This window comes from Podarcis muralis, chromosome 14 (genome assembly GCF_964188315.1).
Source record: "Podarcis muralis chromosome 14, rPodMur119.hap1.1, whole genome shotgun sequence".
In the NCBI taxonomy this organism is placed as follows: domain Eukaryota; kingdom Metazoa; phylum Chordata; class Lepidosauria; order Squamata; family Lacertidae; genus Podarcis; species Podarcis muralis.
The window spans coordinates 40356273-40376441 of NC_135668.1; the positions used below are offsets into that span (position 1 = coordinate 40356273).

The following is a 20169-nucleotide window of genomic DNA, read 5'->3' on the forward strand; positions in this document are numbered from 1 at the left end:
CTCAAGGTGATTTCAGCTGCCCTTTGAAAACATCTCACTCATTTTCTTGTTCTCAAGTGACTGCTACAACAGCAACAGAGAGCATACTATCCCGCCTCGAATTTCTTTTTATCAACGCTATAAATACTTCACACAATGTACTTCAACTTGCCTTCCTCGCTTAAGCTTTGACCTGAAATCATAACCTTCCTCTCTCCAGGCCCCGTGCCCCAGTGGTTTCACATGTCCTTAAAAATACCCATGGCAATCCCAAATCCCGCTAACCCAAGTTGTGGTCTGACACAGCAGAGGCAGAGAGGGCAGCGCTGTTAACCATAATACAGTGGTACCTCGGGTTAAGAACTTAATTCGTTATGAAGGTCTGTTCTTAACCTGAAACTGTTCTTAACCTTTAACTTTAACTAATGGGGTCTCCTGCTGCCGCTGAGCCACGGCTGTGCAATTTCTGTTCTCATCCTGAAGCAAAGTTCTTAACCTGAGGTACTATTTCTGGGTTAGCGGAGTCTGTAACCTGAAGTGTCTGTAACCTGAGGTACCACTGTATTACACTTTTGCACCAGCCTGGTGGGGTGCTACTGCCCTGTAGTTTGAGGTCAATAAATAAACACACACATACACACCAGTTTGAAGCCTGCATGCCCCTCTGACACAAGAACACGGGAAGAGCCTATTGAATCAGGCCAGTGACTCATCTAGTCCAGTGTCCTGTTCTCACAGTGGCCAACCAGATGCCTGTGGAAAATCTGCAAGCAGTACTCAAACCTAACAACACTCTCTCCTCCTATGGTTTCCAGCAACTGGTATTCGGAAGCATTGCTGACTCTGACTATGGGGGGAAAGCATAGTCATTGTGGCTGGTAACCACTGATAGCCTTATCCTCCATGAATTTGTTTAATCCTCTTTTAAAGGCATCCAAGCTGACATAAAGCTCAAAGTGTGTGTTTCAAAGTAAACCCAAAGTTTGCTTTCGGCTAAAGCTATTTTACCCGGTGTCACGTTCAAATAAACAACTGGAAGGTGGGCACAAAGAGGTTCCAGATTTTGTCTGCCTGAAAAATTATCACTATTGTTAAATTTATTACCTTTCACCAGCAGCTCCAAGGAGAGGTTACAACCATTTTAAAAATTACGAACAGTTAAGTGGAGAAATTAATGGATCTTGTTCATTTTCTTGTGAGGGAAAAAGGCAAGGTATAAATAAATATGTTGCTGTTGCTGTTGTTGTTGCTGTAGTTGTTGTTGTTATTATTCAGTGGGTTTACTCCGAGTAAAAATTAAATATCATCCTTAGTGGTTTCTTTGCACAGCTTAAAATCTTCCAACCATGATTTTAGGACAGACGAAAAAAATATTCTTAAAATCCTTTCATAACTTGTGTTTCCTTTGACCTCTGACAATTACAGAAGTTATTTTTCACAAGCTAACAGAGCTATGAACTACGCGAAGGCCACCGGATTATGACACGCCAGTGTCTAATGCAGAAACCCTTGCCATCGGAAGGAGTGTCTTCCCAAGACAGGCCCCCTAAGCAGGTGAGAAGGAATGAACACTCCATTTAGCTTTCTATCTTAATGTCCAACCAGTGACATATGTACTCAGTCATTAGACTGTGTTTTTTATTTGAATGATATACTCTCAGTGACTGTAGTTAATGCTTAATGCGTCAGACTTAATTACACCACCAGACCCTCCAAGTGTCCCTATTTTCCAAGGATGTCCCTGATTTAGAGAAGCCATCCCAGTTTCTGATTTGATCCTGGAATGTCCCCCTTTTCCTTAAACTGTCTTTATTTTCATTGGAGAAATGTTGGAGGGTATGGAGTTATCCGAGCCGTCTGAAGGCAATCCTGTATAGGGAAGGTTTTTAAAATGTTTTATTATGTTTCTATATATGTTGGAAGCTGCCCAGAGTAGCTGGGACAACCCAGAAGGATGTGTGGGTATAAATAGTAAAATTATCATTATGGAATGGAACGTCCCTATTTTCATCGGAGAAATGTTGGAGGGTATGCACCACTAGGGACCATTTCTAGGTCTCAGGTTTCAGTCCTGAAATCTCAAGAGTCTAGGATCTCCTGACCTGGAAAACGTCTCCACCACTGACACCTGCCCTGGCTGGGTATGGTGGAGCCGCCATTTTTATTTCCCACAATGCCCTGTAGTGACAAGACAATCTTGTAGCACTTCACAAGCTTCTGTATTTTAGCAAACATTTTATTTCCTAACAGAATATTCAGACAACCACATCAGCAACAAACTTCACTTGAAAGAGTTATGAAGTGTCTCAAAGCAGGCTTAACATTTATTTATTTTATTCTTCTTGCCTTGTGAGCACAAGAAGATTCTAGGAGAAAGTAACTAAGTCAATAAATGTGACAAGATTTTCAAGTACTTCGCTGCTCTTATTTAAACAGGTATGCAAGCCAAAGCTAAATTGCATTCAGAATGACATGTTTTAAAAATATCACTGCACGTTATTTCGAATGCACTTTTGGGAAATAGTCTCCAAGCTATATATTTAAAAATTTATTAGAATCATTTTACTCCCATTAGTTTCAGAGATTTAAGTCACTGATGCATTTTCCTAACAAAAGAAGGCTTAAGCATTAAGGCTGAGAGATAACCGGTACTGTGTAACTGGAGTCAATTTGTTTTTTGAGTTTGCAAATTGCTATGTAATCTACAAAAACATGCATCACATAACAACTCAAATCAGTGTATCATAATCATATTAACCCTATCTAGACAGAAGTGGGGGGCGGAGTTCTTGTGTGTGTCACTGCACTAAGAATGAGGCCCAATCTGCATTTAAAGGACTTTATTACCACTTAAAATGGTCACTTGCTTTGCCCAAAGAATCTTGGGGTCTATAGTTTGTTAAGGGTGTTGAGAGGTGTTAAGAGACCCCTATTCCTCTCACAGAGCTACAAATCCCAGAGTTTCTTCAAAAGATGGGTTTATTATTAAGCCCTGCTGGGAATTTCTTCAATTTGTAAAATTTTATTTATTGCATTTATATCCCATCTCTTCTCTCCCCCCCCCCCCACTCCAACCGAGGTGATATACAGTGGTACCTCGGGTTACATACGCTTCGGGTTACAGAGTCCGTTAACCCAGAAATAGTGCTTCAGGTTAAGAACTTTGCTTTAGGATGAGAACTGAAATCATGTTCCAGCGGCATGGCAGCAGCAGGAGGCCCCATTAACTAAAGTGGTGCTTCGGGTTAAGAACAGTTTCAGGTTAAGTACGGACCTACGGAACGAATTAAGTACTTAACCCTAGGTACCACTGTACATGGTTCTCCCCCTCTTCATTTAATCCCCACAACAATGCTGTGAGGTTGGTTAGGCTGAAAGGAAGTTACATTAACCCAGCAAGTTTCTTGGCCGAGTGGGGATACGAACCCTGGTCTGCCAGGTTCTAGTCCGACACTAAGCACTACACCACCCTGTCTCTGAATTGTAGCCCTGAAACTCTGAAGTGTAGCTCTGTGAGAATAGGGGTCTCCTAACAACTCTTGGCTACTACAGTACCCAGAATTCTTTGGGGGCAACCATGAATATTTAAAGTGATATGATACTGCTTTAAACATATAGTGCAGATGGGGCCTAAAATGGAACAGAATCATCCAACAAATATATCATCTACCCTTAGTCTATTCCCCTCCCCCACAAGAAGGAGTATCTCACAACCCAATCTTAATAAGAGTCAAGGAAGATTATCACATTCACAGTTTCTGCAGTCATCACTGATGACACCCAAGCCTGCTGTTCTACATCTTTCAATCCAATTCCAGAAGTCTTGTCTTGCTGACAAGATGTCTGTCTCCACTGAGATATGCTAGACGGAGCTGTTAATCTTGCCAGCAAATTTGCTCTCACTTCCGAAACTATCCATTGCTGGGGGGAAATGCTTCTGTCATTTCTCCACACAACCTTGGAGTCACCTTTGACTACACCCTCCCTTCCATCTTCCATTACACCTCCGTCCATGCTCTCTCTTCTGTACACAATGATCCAATTACCTGCTGCTTTTTCAATGTACTCACTGAGCTGCTTCACTCCTCCTCAACCATGTCAAGGTCCTCTTCATGGACTGCTTGCCCAGAAGTCTCCTTCCATTCCTGCCTTGCAAGTTGCATCTCTCAGGCCTGATTCACACATGCCAATGGCAGGAGACTGTTTCAAATGCTACCTAGGGAAGTGACCCTGCAGCACACGAAGTCTGGTGATTTTTCAGTACACTGCTGCAAGCTTCCCCTCCCCCTTTGTTTATTTTTTAAAGGCAATAATTGAAGTGATGAGAACTACATGGAAGGGCAAAACAGTGTTAGAGCACATGCTTTATATCAGGCATAGGCAAACCTGGCCCTCCATATGTTTTGGGACTACAATTCCCATCTTCCCTGACCACTGGTCCTATTAGCTAGGGATGATGGGAGTTGTAGTCCCCAAACATCTTGAGGACCAAGTTTGCCTATGCCTGCTTTATATGCAGAATGTCCCACGTTTGATCGCCAGCATCTCCAGATAGATGAATATAAGAAGGTGCTGCCAATCAGAGATGGCATAGGAACACAAGAAGCTGCCTTATGCTGAGTCAGTCCACTGGTCTATCTTGCTCAGTATTTATAGTGACTGGCAGAGACTCTCTGGGGTTTCAGATGGGGGTCTCTCCCTGGAAACGTTGGGGACTGAACCTGGGATGTCCTTCATCCAAAGCAGATGCTCTACCACAGAGCTACTGCTTTTCCCTGTAGCAACTATACTAGGCTAGGTGGACCAATGGTCAGACGCACTATAACCCAACATCGAAGTATTCATTGAAGGGTGGGTGGGTGGCAGGAGACAGAGTCAGGAGTAGGTCAGCAATAAAAAAAAAAACCCAGTGTCAGTGGAGTGAACTCTTTATTCTGAGAAACCAAAGCAGCACAGGCCTAGCGATCCCAACCACACTTCTTGGCTTGCACCAATGACTCTGAAACTCCCAGCCTTCTCTAAGGCTCCTCCCACAGTCCCTTCCCCAGCAACCTGAGGCTCCTTCGGCTTGCCTCTCATTGCTCTGCCATCTTCACTTCTTTGTGTGTTCTGGGAGGCTGGAGGTAGGGGAGCTGGTCGAAGCAGGAGGGCGAGACTCATTGCCCCACTCCCCTCCAGCCTCCAAATCTGCACTGCTCTCTGCCACAGCCTCTTCCTTCTCACTAAACCCTGTTGCCTCTTCAGCTTCTGACACCTCCTCCTCCCAGTCTGCTCTCTCTTCTTCCCCTGACCACTCATTGTCGTCCCCCCACCAGTCCCCTGGCTCTGAGCTTTCTTCCCCTGGGGGTCCCCTTGGGGGGTCCCCAGCTAGTGCCTCCCCACCACTCCCTCTGCATCCAGCTAGTCCATGGCACGGGATATAGATTTTGCAAAAACAGTTTGCCCCAGTTGCATTTAATACCTTTGGTTACTACAGTGGACCCTCTGGATACAAACTTAATTCATTCTGGGGGTTCGGATGTACCCCGAAAAGTCTGCAACATGAGGTGGTGCTTCTGCACACGCACACAGCATGACAGATTGTACACTTCCAGGTTTCCCACGTTCGCAACCCAAAAGTTACGTTACTCGAAGGTAACGTTACCCGACGGTCCACTGTATTATGAGCTGGGCCTTTGATATCTGACTGCATAGGCAGTTCCTATAAAAATAACCTCTTTCTGGTGCCCATATCATTTTCTCTTACTTTTAAATACAAATAAATAAATTGGCACACACTCAATAAGTGAAAATGTCCTCTCCGATGTAGAATTGCCTCCTTAAAATATCAGATCATTATTAAGCCTAAATTGCTTCCATTAATACTCGTTAACTGTGACTTGATAGGACATGAAACATAATGGCTATTTTATGTCTTTCTTAAAGAATCCGCAACTAATCGATTCACGTCTTCAGCGCTGATGGGCCAGACATGACACCTGCGGAAATGTGAATGGGGCTATTTGCGCAGTTATGTGGCAGAACTGGCCACATAAATTTTGATACCGTTTTCTGCAAATGGCATACATTTGGCAAACGATCGGATGCATTAATTTGAAAATATGTTAACGAGATTTAGATGAGGCATGAATTTTAGAGGGATGCAATAATAAAGACTATTTCGCCCGCATGAAAAACAGTTACATAGATGCACTCCGAGGGCCAACTGAAATTGTGCATCTTGCTTGGTTATCCTTCAACTTACATCTCTGTTTTTTGAATCAATTCAGAATGCCTCTGCTAAAACAGCAGCAATGCCTTTCCCAGATCTCTATATTTATTTATTTTATGTTGTGAACTGCCATGTGACGAAGGGTGGCCTACAAATTTAACGAATAGCAATTAGATAGATAAAGATAGATATAGATATAGATAGATATAAAGAACCTCTAGTCATTGAAAGCTTTCCCTTCTACATACCTAGATTGTTTCACTCACCCCCCTCCCCTGTATTTATTTAAAAGTTTTCTACCCCACAATCATGCAAAACTAGGAAGGGAAAACCAAATTGAAATATAGCACAGATAGAGAAAGCAGGCATAGCTTCAATCATGCAGGCTAGACTACGGCGATGCTCCCTTCGCGAGACACTTCCTTTGAAGAGGGTTCCAAAGCAAATGTGGACGTGAACCAATTACATGTTTTAAGATGCTTTGATAAAGTGTAAGTGAATGTTTCATATTTTAAAGTTATTAAAATTGATTTGTCCCCCACTCCAGGTTTAAGTATATAAAGTAAGATTTTTTTCCTACTATTAACCAAAGAATTAAATTTATAAAATTAGGGGGGTAGGAAAGAAGAAGAGGACTTGTATAGTCCCACCTAATATTTAAAGCAATATGCCACTTTAAACATTCATGGTTTCCTCCAGAGAATCTTGGGAACTGTAGTTTGTTAAGAGTGCTGAGACTTATTAGGAGACCCTTATTATTCTCCCAGAGCTACAATTCCCAGAGTTCTGTGGGAAAATGGAGGGATTGTTAAACCACTCTGGGAACTGTAGCTCTGTGAGGGGAATAAGAGTCTCCTAAGAAATCTCAGCACCCCGAAAAAATTATGCACACACATACGAGATTAACAAATAAATAAAAATAAACAGAACCCCAAAATTTCAGTTAGCACAGAATGAAGCTACCCAAGTACTTGTTGAGGCTAGATGGTCAGAACCTATTACACACACTTCATTGACTTCAAGCCAGACAGCTGGATTATGGAGCAAAAATGAGAGACATGGTCTACTCTGCCAAGGAAATGTTTTCTGGATAGGGGAATAACCTTAGCTCTCTGCAATTCTCTCACTTGGAAGCTCTGAGCCAAAGAGAAGTCACTCTCTTTTTTCGCTTGGAAGCCGTGTCTACCTGAAATCCTGAAAGTCGGACCAGAGAGCAAACAGATGTCCTGCATGTGGGCCAACATTTGGTCTAACTCTGATTTTATTCTCTTTCTACAGAATCAAATACACACCATCATTAAAAGATGAAGATCCGCTTCTGTTTTGACACATCCTTAAAGCAGAGCGACACAGCTCTCAACTCTGCTTGTGCAGTCTAGATAGTTTCTATCAGCAGCTACTAAAGAACAAGCCACTCACTTGTAATTCAGATAATATGACGGCAGCAACTATCGACACTCTTTCTTAGCTTCCTTAGCCAAATACAGGATTTCATATCTCTCCCACACACAAACGCTCAGGTTGCGTGCTCTGGGATTTAAAACTCTACTGGCATTCCTGGAAGAAATGATGGGAGAGAAGAGAACCGGCAATATCAGAAACAAAAGTATATTCATCCATGTTTACCTCATGGATTTTAAAAGCACAGTGCGCCTAGCTTCCAGGCCAGCTTAATTTAACTGGAACAGTCTGTGCCACAGCTACCTGTATAATTCACCCCAGCTCTGGAGCAGAGTCTGACGGGGATTTAAAATCTGCTGTTACGAGAGCGAAAAGGTGCCATCTAATTAAATGGGGAAGGACTAGAGCTCAGCGGAATGGGCCTTGCTTTGCAAGCCACACTTGCTCTGAGAAATCCCTGGCATCTGCAGTTAAAAGGATCAGGAGGTAGCAAGCTGGTAATGAGAAAGAGGCTCTGCTTGAGGCCCTGGAGAGCAGCTGCCAGACACACTACAAGATGGTATGGGCTAGAGCAGGGGTCAGCAAACTTTTTCAGCAAGGGGCCAGTCCACTGTCCCTTAGACCTTGTGGGGGGCCAGACTATAATTGGGGGGGGGGGATGAACGAATTCCTATGCCCCACAAATAACTCAGAGATGCATTTTAAATAAAAGGACACATTCTACTCATGTAAAAACACGCTGATTCCGGGCCGGATTTAGAAAGCGATTGACCCGGATCTGGCCCCTGGCCATTAGGAGGATCAATAACCTGATCTGGTATGTAAGGCAGCTTCCTATATGCCAGGTGCCGGGTACCTTTGCCCCCCCCCCCAATGTTGCTGAATTGTTAACGCCCATTATCCGTGGCCATTGGCTCTGCTTGCTGATACCCACAACATTTCTCAACATTTAAAAGAATACTGAGGATTATTATTTATTATTATTACAGTGGTACCTCGCAAGACGAATGCCTCGCAAGACAAAAAACTCGCTAGACGAAAGGGTTTTTTGTTTTTTGAGCTGCTTCGCAAGACGATTTTCCCTATGGGCTTGCTTCGCAAGACGGAAACATCTTGCAAGTTTGTTTCCTTTTTCTTAACACTGTTAATACAGTTGCGACTTGACTTCGAGGAGCAACCCATAGAACGCGGTGTGGTAGCCTTTTTTGAGGTTTTTAAAGCTTTTTGAGGTTTTTGAAGCTTTTCCAAAACTTTCCCGACACCGTGCTTCGCAAGACGAAAAAAATCACAAGACGACAAAACTCGCGGAACGAATTAATTTCGTCTTGCGAGGCACCACTGTATTTAATATCCCATACTTTCCTTGAGGGCAACAGGGCAGCTTACAACACAGCATGTAATATGAACAGAAATCTAAACATTAAACAAAATGAAATAAAAATACAAATTAGGGATGCATTATTTCATTTTTTAAAATTTATATTTCTGTTCATATTACATGCTGCGTCGTCATTTTGAAGTGCAGGAACTCATCATGACAGTTCCCAAGCCACTCCCTTGACCAAGGAATTATTATTATTTTAATGCAGGCAGCTGTGTTGACTATATATGACTATTTTCCTGATTTTGTGATTTCTTCCATGCTAATCTGTCACAAACACACACACACACACACACACACCTATCTCATTCTCTTCTCTGTCTACACACACACAACCCACAATTTAAGGATTGGGAGTACATAGCACAATCCTATGCATAGCTTCCTGGGAGTAAGATTTTTAAAACACACCAAGCTTTGAACAAAAGATATCCAGGCACCCAAAGTGCAGCCTTTGACTTTTAATTGGAAGTGTAAATAGTCTTACAAAGAGGTGTTACTGTTTAATTTGCTAGGGGTGAACAGGGAAATCCCATCAAAGAAAAGAAAATATGCATCTAGGCTCTGCCCGATTATTCCCTCTCCCTTTCTCCTATGCTAATCTGTTACAAACAAACTTGAAAGCCTCCTTATCGCCTCATTCACTCACCAGAGCAAGAAGGATTCGTTAGTTACCAAAGCTCTGGCAAATGATGCCACAAAAACATATTGGAGCTGCACTCCTCTTCATTTCGTCTCCACAACAGCACTAGTTTCTCATATTAAATAAAATGTTAATAAGACAAAAGTTACAGGCATTTGTTTTCTTTCCTCTTCTCCATTGCAGAGAAACATACAGAAATGCGCAGGGCGAAATAATACTGCTTTCCTGTCCTTTGAGACAGTCAGATGGAACAACAGATACGTGTAAATATATATACAGGATGTTATTTTGGATTATCTCCCCAAAGCAGGACTTCAGAGTAGTAGGACTCACAGCAGCAATGGCAAATGCATCCAAATCTCCAAGATGAAAAGACCCAATGTTCAATCTTTACTAACTTCTACGCCCCCTCAGTTATGGATGAAAGAGCAAGAATCGAATCAGAGGCCACGCTGACAGAATCCAAAGCAAAATGCATGAGGCATCCCTGAAGAGGTTATTCAGGAGGAGATACGGTACTGCTGTACTCTTCACACACTTGCAGTATATAGGCACATTCCTATTTCCCCCCATAGGAATGCAAAAAGAGCCTGCTGGATGAGGCCAAGGCCCATCTAGTCCAGCATCCTGTCCTCACACTCACCGAACCGATGCCTGTGGGAAACCAGCAAGCAGGATTCGAACACAAGAGCACTCTCTGCTCCTGTGGTTTCCAGCAACTGATACTCAGAAGCATTGCTGCCTCTCTTTTTGGGCCAAATTACGTCACAAAAATTAGGGTGCGCATTAGATTTGATGGCACATTTACATTTGCCAGCAAAGACTTTTTTGGTTTCAAGGTTTTGAAAATTGAGGTGCACATTAGATTCGATGGCGCATGAGATTCACATAAATACGGTAGTAATAATAACAATAACAACAACAAGAATTGCTAGTTCTTATATACCACTTTTTGTCGCAAGTGGCTTCGGAGCGGTTTACATCAAAAGAGACAAATCGTGTCACTACAAACCACAGAACACAACAGTAAAATATCAGCAGTATCAATGATAAAACGAAACTGATACTATAAAACGAAACATACTGTGGGCTCAAAAAAAGAGTCTAACCACAGTTAAATGGACCACATCTAGTATAACATCCTTTTCTCATGCTGGGCAACAAGATGCCTATGGGAATCTGCAAGACCTGAGTACTCTACCAACTTGTAATTCAGGTGCATACTGCCTCTGACAGTGGAGCAAGAACATAATACAGTGGTGCCTCGCAAGACGAAAATAATCCGTTCCGCGATTCTCTTCGTCTAGCGGTTTTTTCGTCTTGCGAAGCAACCCCATTAGCGGCTAAGCAGATTAGCGCTATTAGCGATTTAGCGGCTATTAAAGGCTTAGCGGCTAAGCTGTTAAAAGGCTATTAACGGCTTAGCAGCTTTGAAAAAAGGGGGGGAATGGCGAGACTCGCAAGATGTTTTCGTCTTGCGAAGCAAGCCCATAGGGAAATTCGTCTTGCGAAGCGCCTCCGAAACGGAAAACCCTTTCGTCTAGCGGGTTTTTCGTCTTGTGAGGCATTCGTCTTGCGCTGCACCACTGTATTCAGAGTTGAGAGTCGTTGACAACTGTATTGTCCATGACTGATCAAAACCTTCCGCAAGCAGAGAAACTGGGAGGATAATTTCACCAAATATATCCAACAAGAGAATAACATATCCCACATTTTTTTCAGGGAGGTGGCCACCATGGGCACTGCCACAGCTTCCCTTTCCCCCACCCTCCAAGTTTGTCCTTTGCCTTGGTTGCCGCTACCAGTGGCAGCATCCACTGCGTTGGCGACCTGGCCACCATTTTGTAATGCCCTCCCTCCCAGTGTAAATCGGCTGAGTATGTGTGCAAGTTGTCTCCCCAAATGGTAGAGACTATTCGGAGAAAATCCCAAGAAGGACAAGAAACAGAACTCTCTCAGATCCACTCAGAAAACTGCATTCCAAGAAAAGTTCACCACAGCTCTAGGTATAAATACAAGACACATTGGCAATTATTGTAAATTCCCAGCATTGCTCTGAATACACTTTATTTCACAGAAGGCCAGGATGGTGAACTACTTCCTGGGCATTTTGCCATCGCCTTCAAGGGATGGAGATGGATTGTACCCGGCATCGTGCCAGACTACTCAATTAATTTCAAGAAGATGTCTTCTAGAACACCTTGCAAACTCTTCTGGATAATATAAATGTTCAGATTACTCTAGCTGCGATCATGACAGTAGCCAAGGTTCAGCTAAGGGAAGTGGTGTTCTCTTATTCAGCCCAAACGAAACAGCATCACTGCTAGTGTGCGAAAAGGGAGCGACAAGGATGTCGACAAGGGTGATTCTGCCTCTGAGGTAACTGTCAGCTTTTTTTAAGGTGTGGATTTTTAACATCTTATTTTGCACTGGATTATGAGTGTGAATTTTTCAACCAGACACTCAAAAGCAAAAAGTACACGTCCTTCGATGGCAAAGAAAAGTGATACAAATGATCTTCAGAGAAGTGCCGGTAAAAGTCTACTAAAGGCTTGTGAAAAGATGCAATACATGTGCAACGAAAAAATCTGAATGGAAAGTTGTGAAGAGCATCAGAACTTTTAAAGAGACAATGAAGGACCACCTTATAACACAGAACAAAATCTGTGTGTGTTTTGCTTTAAATTACTTTTGGGGGGGGGACTGCCATTAGATGTAGACAAACTAGGATTTTATGGCTGCATTTAATGCTAATGTGTTTCTTATTTCTTGGGCAAAACCCAAGGAAAAGATTACTGCTCTGTTAATTTTAACAGGTCTACTCGGAGTAAAACTGGGTTTACTATCAAACCGCGAGCATACTTACGCACCACTTAAATTAAGAAAGTTCCATTTTTTAAGTCACATTTTTTAAAGGACAATAACCAGTGTTCTGCTAATGTGGAATAAACCCTGTCCTTCTCCTGAGCTTGGAGAAGAGACGGGAATCTCTTAGACACCAGAAAGATCTGAAATGCTGTTTTTTCAGCCCCTCTAAGGCTTGGCACAATAGGGAGGAGTCCTTCCTTCTGCACAGTTGCATTGGAGCTGTGTTGTTGCCCAGTCAAGAACCCTTGCCCCTCCACTTCAGTCAGAAGTCAAGGTTGGTAAGCAAGCACATATCTGAGCTAGCTGCCAAGCCCAGACAATATTTATGAGTCATTTAGGGGTGCAGGGGCAAGGACATGCTTCAGACAACCCATCACTGGTATTTGCAAACCCATTCCAGGCCACCATCCAATGATTTGGAAATGTTGGGGAGGTGATAAAAATTGTTCAGTGAGGAAATCCAGTTAAGCAGCATCCACAAGTCCTCTAGAGGCTAGACCAGGATTTTTCAACTTCGGGTTCCCAGCATTGGTTGGACCACAGCTCCCAGCACCCTCAGCCAGCCTAGCCAATGGTCAGGGTTGATGGGAGTTGTGGTCCAAAACAGTCTGGGGACCCAAAGTTGAAGAACTCAACCAGAGAAAGCCTACACAGTGGAACCTCGGGTTGCGAATGTGATCCGTGCCAGAGGCACGTTCACAACCCGTAACGCCGCATCTGCGCATGCGCGTGACATGATTTGGTGCTTCTGCGCAAAGCGCGATTTAGTGCTTCTGCGCATGCCGAGTGCCAAAACCCGGAAGTAACCTGTTCCAGTACTTCTGGGTTCGGCATGGTCCATAACCCGAAAATGTGCAACCCACAGCGTTCGCAACCCGAGGTGTAACTGTACTCAGTACTGACCTATGAGTGAGTGCCCAGCCACATATCTGAACCCTTGATACACAGTCACCTTGCCTCTACTCCCCTCCAGTCTCACAGCTGCTTCCTTCCTGGGGGAGAATCCAGCCAGCCTCTCCTGGAGCTTAATATCCTCTAATTTACCAACGTTGGTTACAGTGCTGAATATATATTAGGTGCTTCATTTCCTTCTTCATTCCTCCTCCTTCTTAACCTCCCCCTAAACTCACATGCAGTGTGACCATGTGATATAGTTCCAATTCTTATCTTGCAAAACTTTTTTTAAAAAAAACTCGGATAATTCCTTGGCCCATTTGGGCAAGAATGTATTCCTTTGCTCATTGTCTCAAAGCTTTGTTGGACATAAAGACATCTGTGCATTTCCTAACGCTACAATTAACAGTAAATAATAAATAAATGCCCTGCTTTGCAAATGTATTTTGCATCTCAAGGCATCCACATCATTTTCATTCGCACTTACCTTGTTCCCAATGGCCTTTTTCGGTGGAAAGTTAAAACTTCTCACTTGGTGGTATTTTGCCTGCAACTTGTGATGAAGGACTCTGAACTCCGTGTATCTTCGATAGACATTCCACTCATCGTCCTTTATCCTTATATATACCTGTCGGAAGTAGATTGTGAAATAAATCCATTTTAAATCAATGGTATAGCCTTGCAGAATGTCAGAAGAGCCCTGATGGGTCAGACTAGAAGTCCATCGGGCCCAGGACCCTGTTTTCCCACATTGGCTTTTGGGAAGAGGCGAGAGCAAAAGTCTTCTTCCTACATTTGCTCAAAGGGATGCAGGTGGTGCTGTGGGTTAAACCACTGAGCCTAGGGCTTGCCGATCAGAAGGTCGGTGGTTCAAATCCCCACGACGGGGTGAGCTCCCGTTGCTTGGTCCCTGCTCCTGCCAACCTAGCAGTTCGAAAGCACACAGTGCAAGTAGATAAATAGGTACCGCTCCGGCGGGTAGATAAACGGCGTTTCTGTGCGCTGCTCTGGTTCGCCAGAAGCGGCTTTGTCATGCTGGCCACATGACCCGGAAGCTGTATGCCGGCTCCCTCAACCAATAGAGTGAGATGAGCGCCGCAACCCCAGAGTCATCCGCAACTGGACCTCATGGTCAGGGGTCCCTTTACCTTTGCTCCCTGTCAGCTGTCACTCATGAGACACTCTGCCTCCAAACCTGAACATAAGATACTGCCAACAATGAAAGCAAGTACAGCACTTCTAGCAACAACACATCGTCATAAGATGCTCTTAGAATCGTATAACTGTAGAGTTGGAAGGGACCATGGGGTCATCCAGTCCACCCCCCTGCAATGAATGGATGTGGGGCTTGGACCCACAACCCTGAGATTAAGCATCTCATGCTCTATCAGATGAGCTATCCCAGCAGGATACTTGAGTATATTACTGTTAGAAGGCAAGCCTGCTGCGTCAGGCTAAAGGTCCATCTAGTCCAGCAACCTATTCTTCCAGTGGCCAACCGATGCCTCTGGGCATCAGCGGAGGAAGCCACTCAGGCGCCTGGGGCAGGGCACCCAGGGGTGGGGTGAGCCGCAGAGCCTCTGGAGTCTGCCTGCCTCCTCCCACTCAGCCGCCCTACAGCTGGGGGGGGGGGGGGAGAGGCATCAGATGGACCATTTGGGCAGCTCAGAGCCTGCGTGCACCCAATTCACCATGTCTCTCCCAAGAGAGATAGGTGGCTCGGGTGTGCTGCAGGCCTTGCGGTGCCACCGGGCATTTTTGTCACCCCCCTCAGTGGTGACACCTGGGGCACCCTGCATCCACTGCACCCCCCTTCCTCTGCCCTTGCATCTGGGGAGCTTAAAAGCATGAACTGAGCACAATGTGCAAATGCGCCTTCCGAATTTGTAACTCATGACTGATTCTTTCCCCCTTTACCCATGCCTCCAGTTCCCTTCCTGTCACTTCCCACACGTCATATTTGAGACTGTATGCTCCTTGGGGCATAAAGCTTCCTCTTGTACTATGCAAAGCACCATATATACCAATGACACAATCATCATAGGATTCCTCAACAGACCTCTCAAATGGACTAGAGAAGCAACTTTGCACACAGCCTAGGAGAGGAGGGGGAGTTGTCACAGAGCCAAGAGCAATGAGTCATATTGTCATTATTATTATTTATTAAATTTGTATACAGTGGTACATTGGGTTAATTACTTAATTCATTCCGGAGGTCCGTACTTAACCTAAAACTGTTCTTAACCTGAAGCACCACTTTAACTAATGGGGCCTCCTGCTGCTGCCACGCCGCCGGGGCACAATTTCTGTTCTCATCCTGAAGCAAAGTTCTTAACCTGAAGCACTATTTCTGGGTTAGCGGAGTCTGTAACCTGAAGCGTATGTAACCCGAGGTACCACTGTACTGCCCTATACCTGTAGAACTCAGGGTGGTTCACGACATAAAATCACAATAAAACAACAACAGAAAATACATAATCATAAAAAACCGATAATCCTCCCTGTACCAGTCGACTTCCATCTCGGTCCCATTCCAACAGTGGGACCATCACTCAATGCTAGGGTGCTGGCTTTGGATGCAGAAAGTCTAAAGTTCAAGCCTTGTCATCTTTAATTAGAAGAATCAGGTACAAGATGATGGGAACAATTCCTCCTTGAAAGCTTGAAGAGCTTTCATAGAAGACACAATTGGGACTTGGAAGGGATGGGCTTTGGTGCCCTCTCTATGCTGTTGGACTCCAACCCCCATCAGTCCCAGGTATTATGGCCAATGGCCAGGCATGATGGGAGTTGTAGTCCAGCAACACCACTTTAGCTACCCCTGAACTAGAGGCACCCAGTAGAAGTCAGCTTCCTATGCAGAATTTACTATGGGATTTCCTCCTTTGGTTTATTATTTTGTGCTTCTGAAGGTAGCTTCCTACACGTATACAGATGGCGAATCCACATAGCCATTCGGCAGGTGCTCATTTATGAATACAGGCTCTTGCTGCTCAGGCTACAGCCTCTTACGAGCTTCCTTAATAACTTTGATTCAGCTTCATTAACTCCCCGGAAGCCAAGCAAACTCCTTGTATACCTTGCTGTTTGGCCATTGGTAACGAAAAACAAAACAAACCCTCCAGTAAGATGTTTATTTAAGGATCCTTGTTGTGATTTCAAAATTTATTACTTTCCCCCCCTAAATACCCTACGAGAAACAGCAGAACGAAGCATCTTAGCACGGCCTACTTTACTACTGATCCATTAAAGCATTATTTTCAAATTGACTCTCAGGAGGGTTCATCTGCCTTCCCTTCCAGCCAAATCATTCCTACTTTCAATGGGAGCAGCCATGGAGGCTTCTCTGGCGATGAAAGTGACAAAGCACAGGATACAAGGAAGCTCCGGGGAACAAATCCCTGATATTCTGAAGGTAATTCAATGTATTGGGTCAAGTGCTTCTCAACCGCAGGAAGCAATCAATCAACTGCAGCTAGTAGTTGATGGGACTCGAGTACATCAGCAGGAGAGAAGGTTTACAAGTGGGAACCTGTAAGAAAATGTTGCAGCACAGTTCCAGCACTGCTCCTGTTTGGGCCAACGGGGGAGAGCTATGTAGGGGATGTTTAGAGTGGGAGGAGGGAGGAATCAGAGACGAAGGAGAGAAAACGAAAGAACCTCCCCCCCCCCCGTCCGCACGCTTCTGAAATCTATAGTGGTACCTTGGTTCTGAAACATTCAAAAAGCAAGGCACGGCTTCTGATTGGCGCAGGCGCCTCGGAAACAATAGCCGACAGCCACATTGGACGTTCGGCTTCTGATAAACATTCAAAAACTGGAACACTTACTTCCGGGTTTTCAGCGTTCGAAATGTTCAAGTACCAAGGCGTTCAAGAACCAAAGTTCCACTGTACTTCGGTGTGCTAAGTAATAAATACATGACTCCTGTTTGAGGCTGGTTGCATGGATACTATAACCTGTTAGCTGCTCAAGCTCAAGCTCAATTCATTCCTTCCTCTTCATTGTCCTCTTTTCAGCTGATAACTTCAGCAAGTCCTTTAATTTTGCTAGATGTCATGGACTGGCTAGAGGCAGAGGAGTGCTGGGAGGCACCAGCTGGGGAACACCTCAGGGGAAGAAGGCTCTGAGCCGGGGGATTGGTGGTGGGATGAAGATGAGAGGTCAGAGGAAGAGGAAGGAGAAGACTGGGGGGGGGGGAGGTGTGAGAAGCAGAAGAGGTAACAGGGTTTAGTGAGCAGGAAGAGGCTGTGGCAGAGAGCAGTTCAGACTCCAGGCTGAAGCAGAGGCTGGAGAGGAGAATGGTCAAGACTCAGGAGGCCCAGTTGAGACAGGCTGCTGAAGAATCCAGGGAGTCTCTCCCTCATGCTGTCACCAGCTCCCCTCCCCCCAGTCTCCTAGAAAATGCAGAGAAATGAAGAGAGGACAGTTTGGTGGTGTGCAGATGCAGCTTGTGACTGCTGGGCAAAGACCTGGAGAGGAGGAGGCCTTAAGAGAGCAGTGGGAAGGCAGGGACATTCAGTCCTCACACTGGCTTCATCGGGGGAAGACCTACCAGGAAGAGTTGCTGGGATCACTAAGCCTGTGCTGACTTGGTTTCTTTGAATAAAGAGTTAACTTCACAGACACAGTGTTTTTTATTGCTGACCTATGCTTGACTCCAGCTCCTGTCACTGAGCTTCTGGCTCCTTCAGACCCTTTTCTCTCCCTGCTCTTTCCTCAGGGCTAACTTCTGAGCCAAACCAGTGCAAGCCAGAGAAAGGCTTCTTCAGATGATGGCACCCAAAGTTACAGTATGAAAAGTTTTTATGAGACTGAAGCATGCCCTTACACTCTTTCAGGAATTGCCAGCATGGTGCCCCATGGGCACACACATGCCCCAGGAGACTTTCCCTGGTGCCCACGGGATCCTCTCCCACCACTGAAATTAAGCTTGAAAGAAGTATTTTGTAGTAACAAAACAAGTGTCGGCAGGCGCTGGATTGGGGTGTTTGTATATGTGCTATCCACGACAGTTGCTCCAGTTTGCAAATGTCCCCACGGGCACAAAAGGGTTAGTAACCGCTGTGTTCTTTGATAGAACAAATGCTCCGTCAGTGCAGGAAGAGCTCCAAGGGCACTGCTTTCTTTCTATGTGGTGCTAAAGAAGAATATGAAAGGGGCTGGAGAAATAATACAGTATTTCATGCCCACCACCCCTTTGGATAAATGCTTAACCCTTCAGTTAATCAAGCTGCATATTTATTAAAGCATTCCAGGTTTTGCTGATAGATTAGTCTGCAATCCCAAACACTCCTACTAGGAAATAACCCCCAATGAATGCAGTGGGATTTATTTCTGAGTAACCATGTCGCAGTCAAATCACATAACAAGCTAAACCATGGTTTGCACCAACTGTAGTTCAGAACCTAAACCACACTTTTGTTGGGACACTGCCAGGGAGACAAAGGCCATCAGGCAGGCCTACACGTCGTCTCCAGATGATCTCTCGGTCTCCCGTAGAACAGCATCAGTCAATTAGCAACACGAGCCTCAGACACATTCCAAGACTCATGCACACCCTTTTCGCAGAGTTTCCACAACGGAAGATTCAAGACAGAAGAGCATATTTACAGCTTTATTCAACGTTGATCAGAACAAAGGAAAAACATGACCGCTTGCATCGGTGTCGAGGAAAACAGACAGAACAAAAGCTATATACAAAACAGAAACTCCCAGTGAGCAGGAAGTACACAGGCATGTGACACACAACCGCCTGTTCCCTTTTTAAGGAGGAACAGAAATATCCTAACAACTTTGACCTTCCAAAGATGAGCACCACCATAGGAAGCAATGATAATTGATGCAAGGTCTGGGGGAACATAAAGGTTTTAGTCTGGCACCTAAAAACTGACAGAGGTGGCGCCATGCGCATCTCCCTAAGAAGAACATTCCACTTGAAAAGGCCTGTTCTCAAGTGGCTATCCTCCATACCCCCCACAGGTGGGGACACAGAGAAAGGCGACTGATGAAGACCACAAGGTCCAGGGTGGTTCATAAAGGGAGAGCATTCATGTTCTAAAAAATGAGATTTGGCGACATGTGATGACTCACCATCTAGTTTTAAGAAAATTAAATTATGAGAAATCATCCATTGAATCAAACTACAGTGGTACCTCAGGTTAAGTACTTAATTCATTTCGGAGGTCCGTACTTAACCTGAAACTGTTCTTAACCTGAAGCAGCACTTTAGCTAATGGGGCCTTCTGCTGCTGCCGCACCGCTGGAGCCCGATTTCTGTTCTCATCCTGAAGCAAAGTTCTTAACCTGAAGCACTATTTCTGGGTTAGCGGAGTCTGTAACCTGAAGCATATGTAACCTGAGGTACCACTGTATGGTTAAGCTTCCCTATCCACAGTTTGGCACAATGTTGGAATTGAGCTATATACTGATGGGAAAGTTCTGGATTCCAAACAAGAGGCACAAAAATTAGAGACGGGGTCGATCAAATAAGAAATATTTTAATTTGCTTCAAATTGCTGGTGATTTGTTTTTCCAGAGGGAATGCAGGTGTTCTGCAAATGATCATTTCAAGATATTACAAACACACCCAAACTTCTAGCTCTGACAGCTTAAATTTCCAATTGCTGAAATGCAGCTGTGACTATAAATTCTGTGCCATTTATTTTGTAGCAAAATATAAGGCTGAATCTCTTCTTCACATCAAAATTCCTATTCTCCTTTGAAATTAAGGGTTGGTGGTGGGGTGCTGTGTTGTGTATTATTGAAGGTTATGCAGTTTAACTGGAAGAT

The 20169-nt window shown here is 44.4% G+C and overlaps 1 protein-coding gene across 5 annotated transcripts in view; it reads right to left on the bottom strand.

The window, feature by feature from the left end:
• Positions 1 to 20169, bottom strand: part of SNX29 (sorting nexin 29) — a 205153-nt gene that overhangs the window by 52938 nt on the left and 132046 nt on the right. For 4 of the 5 annotated variants that reach the window (XM_028705264.2, XM_028705266.2, XM_077918489.1 and 1 more), the window contains one exon: positions 13865 to 14005. The exons of the other annotated variant lie outside the window; for it this stretch is intronic. In XM_028705264.2, the coding sequence (XP_028561097.2) occupies positions 13865 to 14005 (141 nt within the window). The remainder of the gene's footprint in view (positions 1 to 13864; positions 14006 to 20169) is intronic. 5 annotated transcript variants of the gene reach the window in all.